At 33.5% G+C, this 8,751-nt stretch overlaps 1 protein-coding gene across 1 annotated transcript; it reads left to right on the top strand.

The window, feature by feature from the left end:
• The first annotated feature begins 935 nt into the window (after positions 1–935).
• LOC145165107 (Leucine-rich receptor-like protein kinase family protein) lies at positions 936–5,808 on the top strand. The gene is made up of 3 exons (XM_079083746.1): positions 936–1,251; positions 2,263–4,966; positions 5,130–5,808. Exons 2-3 carry the CDS (start codon positions 2,368–2,370, stop codon positions 5,525–5,527), a joined length of 2,997 nt encoding a protein of 998 aa, XP_078939872.1. The 5' UTR covers positions 936–1,251; positions 2,263–2,367; the 3' UTR covers positions 5,528–5,808.
• Positions 5,809–8,751: the final 2,943 nt, after the last annotated feature.

The following is an 8,751-nucleotide window of genomic DNA, read 5'->3' as shown; positions in this document are numbered from 1 at the left end:
GGGAGGACGACAGATTGTCAGTGTCGTCGAAGGACCAAGACGAAGCCAACAGTGGTAACTCCAGTGGTGGTGACAGCTCCGACGGGTGTATTTTCCCGGCGGAGAGAAACATAGAAAAATGAGCTAGGGGAGGGAGTATGGGTGGGGTAGTGTTGTATTTGTTTTCTTTTTTATTTAATTATTAATTAGAAAAATACAAAATTAATAAAAGAAAAGAAAAGGGAAACCAAATAGAGAGTGCAAAAATGTCATTTCGCACTTTCAATTATGAAACGGACCAAACTCGTAACATAATGAAAAGTTTGGACCTCTGTTGCTAGTCCAAACTTTTTTGGACCAAAGTGAAAATTTTCAACTAACCATAAAGATCATTTATGTAGTTTTGTCTTATCTTTTCTTTTATTTTCATCCTCAATGGAACGACCCAAGAAAGTCGATCTCTCAAATTAGAGTCAACCTACACATGTTTTAGTACAAGTTTTATACATAAATTACAAACTAAGAGAAGAGCTAGCAACAAGTTCACTCAGCCGTTCATCCCTCATTTTTTTGCGATACGGTGACTTCACTAAACCTATGCTCCATCTAAAGTGACTCCATGCTCCATAAAGAAATGTGAAAAACTTACACGTGCAGCTCAAATCTTCAGTAAACACGTTAATAGATTGGTGTAAAAAAAATACTCAAGTTCGAATAGATTTTCGCGAAATCAGTTAATTTTTGTTATAAATAAATTAGAATTAAGAGAAGTGAGTGAAGAAGCTTCTGCCTTCTGTCTAATCCGTGGCTATCAACTATCAAAGCATCTCTTAAAATTTGGAAGACCTTCACACCCAATCCCTTTCTTTGTCTTTTCTTTTATCTCTTGTCGTCTCTTCTATTTCACTTCAATCTTCGGTAGGCCTGCCCCAATCCCACCACTCTTTTATTATTATTATTATTCATAAATTCATCTCTCCTTATCTCTTTCCCATAGCCCTCTCTTTTTGTTTTAAAGATTTCTTGAAATTCTCTCATTCTCTTCCATCCCAATACAAATTTCATCGAATTTCTTCAATAAAATCCTGTTTTGATCTTCAAATCGACATTCTTCAAAACCCTAAACTGATGTTCTCTTCTTCCTAAACATATTTCAAAACGGTCGATCTAATATTTGATGGCTTGAAAAGAGGAATAGAGAGCCAGAAGCAGACTACATAAGCCTTTCAATTTTGATTTCAGGAATCAATTAGGACATTACCATATTTCGAGGTCAGAACTCCTCTTTGTATTCTTCAGTTTCTGTTTTTGGTTTTTACTTATTAATATTTCCTTTGAATTTATCACCTGTTTAAACATATGTATATATATCAATATATGAAACAGAGCATGACTCTCAGTCGTGTCTCATATTCAATCAAGTTACTGTACATGTGTTTTGGATTAATTTTACTGCCTGAATTAAATATTCTTCATCTTTTGTAGTGGTTTTAAAATTGTATATGAATGAGTCTTAGTGTGACTCGGTACCTTCTGCAATTTAAGTTGTACTGTGTAATCATACATTCATGTATTGATTTTTAATTTTGAAAACGATTTTAGTTTTCAACAGTGTATGAATTATTTTATGTTCTTTATATTTTTAAGAGGTTATAAATTGTTAGTAATACTTTTAAAAGGTTACAAACAATGACTAACTTTTGGGGGTTAATTAAATGCATTTACATATCTAGAACAAAATAGACATATATATCATCGGCTTGATATTAAAGAAGAAAAGAAATTCTATTCTATCTCTATAATAATAGAGAACGCCATTGCTACGATACAACTAATATTTTCTAAATATAGCTATGAAGAATTTAAAATTAAAAAAGAACGAATAAACAAAAACACAATTGATATACGTAACGTTATGAATTACGACGAAAGAATAATGACCTCAAATGATTCTAAACATATAAGGCTTCGATAATCAGTTCCAACAATATTAAAAGCATATTATTATTTTATATTATTAAAGCACATCAAGAAAAATTAAAGTAAGAAATTATCATCGCAAATACATCACGTTAAAAATGAAGTAGATATAGTTCAATTTCTCATTGTCACCATCTCCTTTGATATATATATATATATATATATATATATATATATATATATATATATATTTCTCATGTGTTATTTTGTGTCGGTTTGTAAGACGATCTATTTCTTTTGTTAATAAAAAATATATGGAGTGAAATGATTGACACCCATCACTACTATTGAATTTGTTTCCAGAACAGAGCAACCTGCATGGCCAATAAAGGAGGTCGCCAGCTGATAAGGGACATGGACACTCATCTTCCACTAGAATGACCGGAGTAGCCTCGCACATTCTCTAAAATGTCAAAACAGCCCCTACTACCTTCATCCCGCCAAATTACATCTGTTTTGCTCTTATTATTCGTATTCTCCTTCGCCTGCATTTTTTTCCGGCCAGTATTCTGCTCCTCTTTGTCTGTTGAAGTCCATGCGCTACTTGATTTCAAGAAACAGTTAAAAGACCCTTTGAATTACTTGGATTCATGGAAGATCACGGAATCTCCGTGTCAATTTTACGGGGTTTCGTGTGACAATCAAACGGGTCGGGTGGTGGAGATTTCCTTGAACTACAAATCTCTCTCTGGAAAAATTTCACCGGCGCTTGGGGCTCTTGAGAGCCTGAAATCTCTGGTGATTCCTTCGAATTATATCCACGGCGAGCTGCCGGCCGCCCTCGTCAACTGCAATGATCTCCGCGTTTTGAATGTGACTGCAAATAATATTACCGGTGTTTTACCGGATCTTTCGAATCTTCAAAAGCTGGAGATTCTGGATGTTTCCGATAACTATTTCACCGGAGATTTCCCCATGTGGGTCGGAAGTATGACAGAACTATCAGCACTTAGCCTCAATGATAATAACTTTGAAGAGGGTGGTATACCGGAAAATATTGGGAATTTGAAGAACTTAAGATTGCTTAATCTCGGCGGCATCCAGTTAACCGGAGTAATTCCAAAATCTATATTTGATCTGAAAGAATTGGAAACACTAGATCTTTCGAGTAACAAAATATTGGGCGACTTTCCGGTGGAAATCACGAAGCTGCTAAACCTCCGGAAAATAGAGCTTTTCGGGAATCAATTTACCGGAGTAATTCCACGGGAGTTTGCCGAGTTAAACCTGTTGCAAGAATTCGATGTTTCCATGAACGAGATGCACGGCGAATTGCCTACCGAAATCGGGAATATGCAGAATTTGACGGTTTTTCAATGTTTTATGAATCATTTCTCTGGGGAACTACCTCCGGGATTCGGGGATATGCAACATTTGAAAGGATTCTCCATCTACCGGAACAATTTCACCGGAAAGTTCCCCGTAAATTTTGCAAAGCTTGCTCCTTTGGTTAATATTGACATATCTGAGAATAAATTCTCCGGCGAGTTTCCGAAGTTGTTATGTGGCTCTGGTAAACTGGAGAAGTTGTTAGCTCTTGGAAATGATTTTTCCGGCGAATTCCCTGTAGATTACGCTGAATGCAAATCTTTGGTGAGGCTGAGAGTCAACCAGAATCAATTATCTGGCAAAATCCCAGATGGGGTGTGGGGTTTACCTTCTCTAGATTTGGTGGATCTGAGCGATAACAATTTTAGTGGAGAAATTTCGGCGTCCGTCGGATTTTCCACCAGCTTGACTCAATTGCTACTTTATAACAACGATTTTTCAGGTACAATCCCACCGGAAATCGGGAAACTGACTCGCCTTGAGAAGCTGGATTTGTCTAACAACAAGTTTTCCGGCCAAATCCCATCCGAAATCAAGAATGTAAAGCAGTTATCATACTTGCATCTTGAGACCAACTTCTTTTCCGGTTCAATTCCTGCCGAATTGGGTCAATGTGAAAACCTAATCGACTTAAATCTTGCATGGAATTTCCTCACCGGAAAAATCCCCGACAGTTTGGCGCATATTTCATCGCTAAATGCTCTTAACTTGTCACGAAACCTACTAACAGGCGTAATCCCCGACAACCTCAACCGTTTAAGATTTAGCTCCATTGATTTTTCAGCCAATCGTTTGTCAGGAAGAGTTCCTTCCGATCTGTTAAACATGGCAGGAGATGATGCTTTCGCTGGAAACAAAGCACTCTGCGTCGATGAAAATTCCAATTCCAATTCCGCGAAACCGAGACCCAATTTTGGATTGGACATTTGTGACGAGAAACATCAGCCTCGCGAAATCAACAAAAGCAAACTACTTATGTTCTGTATGATACTGTTTGGTCTGATCGTACTTCTAGGAGGGTTGATGTATGCAAGTTACAAAAATTATAAGATCCATCGTGAAAAACTTGACGCCAAAAACAGGTTGGGTGATGAGAAAGGATCGGGGAATCCAAAGTGGAAACTAGAAAACTTCCATCAAATCGAGTTTGATGCTGACGAACTGTGTGATTTGGATGAAGAAAACTTGATTGGAGTTGGAGGTACCGGAAAAGTGTACCGGGTCGAATCCAAAAAATCCGGGCTAACGGTTGCGGTGAAGCAGATTTGGAAGGGAAACAAGGTACAAGTGATGACAGCAGAAATCGGGATCCTTGGGAAGATCCGACATAGGAATATATTAAAACTTTACGCCTCTTTGATTAAAGGGGGTTCCAACTTTTTGGTTTTTGAACATATGGTCAACGGGAACCTATACGAGGCGTTGGGTCGGGTCGGGAAGAACTTGGTTTGGGTTCAAAGGTATAAGATTGCATTCGGGGCTGCAAAAGGGATTGCTTACCTACACCATGATTGTACTCCAGCCATTATACATCGAGATATCAAATCCAGCAACATTTTGCTCGATAAAGATTTTGAGCCCAAGATTGCTGATTTTGGGGTCGCCAGGGTTGCTGACCAGGAACTCTTGGGGTCGGACTCCAATTGCCTTGTGGGCACACATGGTTACATCGCTCCTGGTGAGTTTTTTTTCTTTCTTTCTTTCCACATGTTATACAATGTTAATTAGACTCTATATCAATCTTCTCTCCTAATTATTAATTATTTTTTTCAGAGACAATCTAAGAGTACTCCAAATACTTATATATAGCTAATATTCACCTTTTTGGTATTTTATTGTAGAATTGGCTTACACACTCAAAGTGACGGAAAAGAGCGATGTGTACAGTTTCGGGGTGGTGTTGTTGGAACTCGTGACTGGAAGAAGGGCAATAGAGGAGGAATATGGAGAAGGGAAAGACATAGTCTATTGGGTGCTGTCTAACCTTAACGACCACGAAAACATCCTTAAACTTGTGGATACCAGGTTAATTTGTGGTGGCGAGACAGAAGAAGTAGCGGATAAAAACGACGACATTATGCAGGTGTTGAGAATCGGTTTGCTTTGTACAACGAAGCTCCCGAATCTAAGGCCGAGCATGAGAGAGGTTGTGAAGATGCTGGCGGATGCGGAACCCAATGCTTTGAGATCGATAGCTGATGATCATCGTGAAAAGTTTGGAAAAGTTTTCTTCTCTTGAAACTGAAAAACCCTTACCCCGAGGAGTTTTGACTTGTGATGCACCAACTCTTTTTTAATGTATGTTTATAGATAGTAAGTATTATATATATAGTTTTGAGCTTGTATAATTGAATTAAAACCAATCATAATATTGGTATTATTTATATAGTTTTTGAGCTTGTATAATTGAATTCAAACCAATCATAAGATTGGTGTGGTGTTTGTAATGATATTCGGATGTATTTATAATAACGTGGGTTTCATGTACATCGACCTCATGGAACTCATGCTTCTAACAAAGCGTAAACGGAACAAGATGTATACAATTAAGATTTGCTTACAAAAACAACAAATGTGTTGTTAAAGATTGAGATTATACCTAAATCATAATTGGTGGTATTTTTTTTTTTGGAAAAAAGCTAAACAAAGGTTGATTTCACTCATTATTGACAATGGACATGCATACTATCCCAAAGGCTAAATAACGGGTCACGGGGACATGAATGTGTTGATCGTCCTTGACCATTCTCGAAACAATCTGTTTTTTACGGATGTCAGGACGTTTTTAAGCCGGTCTTTTTACGGTCTAGTCTCTTTTTGGTGTGATCTTTTTAGGACCGGAACCGGTCGGTCTTTGTCGATCCGGTCTCATAGTCTTTGTGCTCGTATTTTTCGGTGTATTTTTTTTGGATCGAGTTTTTCTGTTAACAAATGTATCATTAACATCAAAATGATAAATTAAGATTTACTAAAAATGATACTCTCAAATTTAATGAAAAGAAGATGCAAAAAAGATGGGTAAGATGTGATTATAAAAAGGAAAACTGCAATAAAGTCCATACATATTGACCTCATAATCGATTTAGTCCCTATATATATTTTTTTTATTCAATTAAGTCTCAAATACCAGTAATCGTATTCAATTTAACCCTTTGACCCGGTCAACAGGTCATCCAACTTTCAAAAATTACATTTTTGGCTCAAATTTCAAATTTTATTACAAATTTGGTCCAAAATTTACACTTTTGGCCCATATTTTAAATTTTGTTACAAATTTGGTCCAAACTTTACCCTTTTTGCCCAAATTTTAGAATTTTATTATGAATTCATCTTAACTTTAGTTTTTTTACAACTTTTTTTCTCAAAAAATTGTTTCTAATATGTTTTTTCCTTATAAAATCATATTTATACAAAAAAAACGTATTTTCACATAAAAATCTTATATTTTCTATATAAAAACTTTTTTAAAAACTTTTTGGTATATGAAATATCTAGTTATAAAAATATGTATTTATTAAGTATATAAATATATACAAATCATTTTTTATAAAAAAATGTATACAAAAACGTATTTTACAAAAAAAAATGTATACAAACACCTATCACCTTTATATATATATATATATATATATATATATATATATATATATATATATATATAGGTGTGTATCTATATTTTTTTTATAAAATCGTGTTTGTTTATATTTTTTTTATAAAAACGTGTTTGAATAATTTTTTATATATTACGTGTTTCTATACATTTTATAAAATCGTGTTTGTATACATGTTATAAAAAACGTGTTTGAATAATTTTTCATATAATACGTGTTTGTATATATTTTATAAAGTCGTGTTTGTATACATTTTATAAAATGTATACAAACACGTATTATATAAAAAATTATTCAAACACGTTTTTATAAAAAAAATGTAAACAAACACGATTTTATAAAAAAAAATATAGATAAAATAAGTGCTTGTATATATATATATATATATATATATATATATATATATATATATATATATATATATATATATTTGTAAAATACGTTTTTGTATACATTTTTTTTATAAAACGGAATTATATATATTTATATACTTAATAAATACATATTTTTGTAACTAGATATTTCATATACAAAAAACTTTTTAAAAAACTTTTTATATAGAAAATATAAGATTTTTATGTGAAAATACATTTTTTTGTATAAATATGATTTTATAAAGAAAAAACATATTAGAAACAATTATTGAGAAAACAAAGTTGTAAAAAAACTAAAGTTAGGATGAATTCATAATAAAATTCTAAAATTTGGGCAAAAAGGGTAAAGCATGGACTAAATTTGTAACAAAATTTAAAATCTGGGCCAAAAGTGTAAATTTTGGACCAAATTTGTAATAAATTTTGAAATATGTGCCAAAAATGTAATTTTTGAAAGTTGGATGACTTGTTGACCGGGTCAAAGGGTTAAATTGAATACGATTACTGATATTTCGGACTTAATTGAATAAAAAAATATATAGGGACTAAATCGATTATGAGACCAATATGTAAGGACTACATTAATTTTTTCCCATTATAAAACAAAGAATTAACACAAAAATGATATATATATATATATATATATATATATATATATATATATATATATATATATATATATATATATATACTTTGGCTTCTGGTTTTTTTAGATCAGTCTCTTTTAAACTGGTTCAGTCTCAATACTTTTTGGGACCGATCCGATATCGGTCATTTTATACATGGTGTCAATGTTTTTTTAGTGCTTGAGTTCATTGGTAAATTGGTTATTTTATACATGGTGTTAGTGTTTTTTAGCACTTGAGTTCATCGGTAAATATTTCTTTAATGTTTTTATTTTTTTTTAAATATTATTATGCTATATATAGGGATGTTCGCTGTGCGGTTTGGTGCGGTTTAAAGTTGAAACCGCAAACCGCACCGCACATGCGGTTTGAGTTTTTTGGAAACCACAAACCGCACCGCGAAAGCTCTAAACTGCATTATGCGTGCGGTTTCGTACGGGCGGTTTGTGTGCGGTTTAGATGGTTTGATAAGTTGTTCTGATTTATAACTTTTGTTGTTAATCATTCCATTTAAACACTTTCAAATTTTATTAATTATATTCCATACCCTTTAAAAAGCATAGATATTGCGAACAAAAAAACCAGAGATGTTTTACTAAGTTGTTCTAACTTATGAAATTTGATAGCATACTCTTTTTAGTCTTTAATTACCATATTTAACCGTCATGATATAGAATAAGTTATTCGACAAAATGAAGTATTTGGTAATCAGAAACTTTGATATATATGTATATATACTTTTTATTAATACATGTGGTGCGGTTTGAACCGCATTTTGATAACTATAAACCGCAAACCGCATCGCATGGTGCGGTTTGACAAAATTACGAACCGCAAACCGCACCGCGAAAT

This window comes from Lactuca virosa, chromosome 3 (genome assembly GCF_052849685.1).
Source record: "Lactuca virosa cultivar CGN04683 chromosome 3, Lactuca_virosa_CGN04683_v6, whole genome shotgun sequence".
NCBI classification, from domain to species: Eukaryota; Viridiplantae; Streptophyta; class Magnoliopsida; order Asterales; family Asteraceae; genus Lactuca; species Lactuca virosa.
This window is presented reverse-complemented; position numbering and strand designations above follow the sequence as displayed.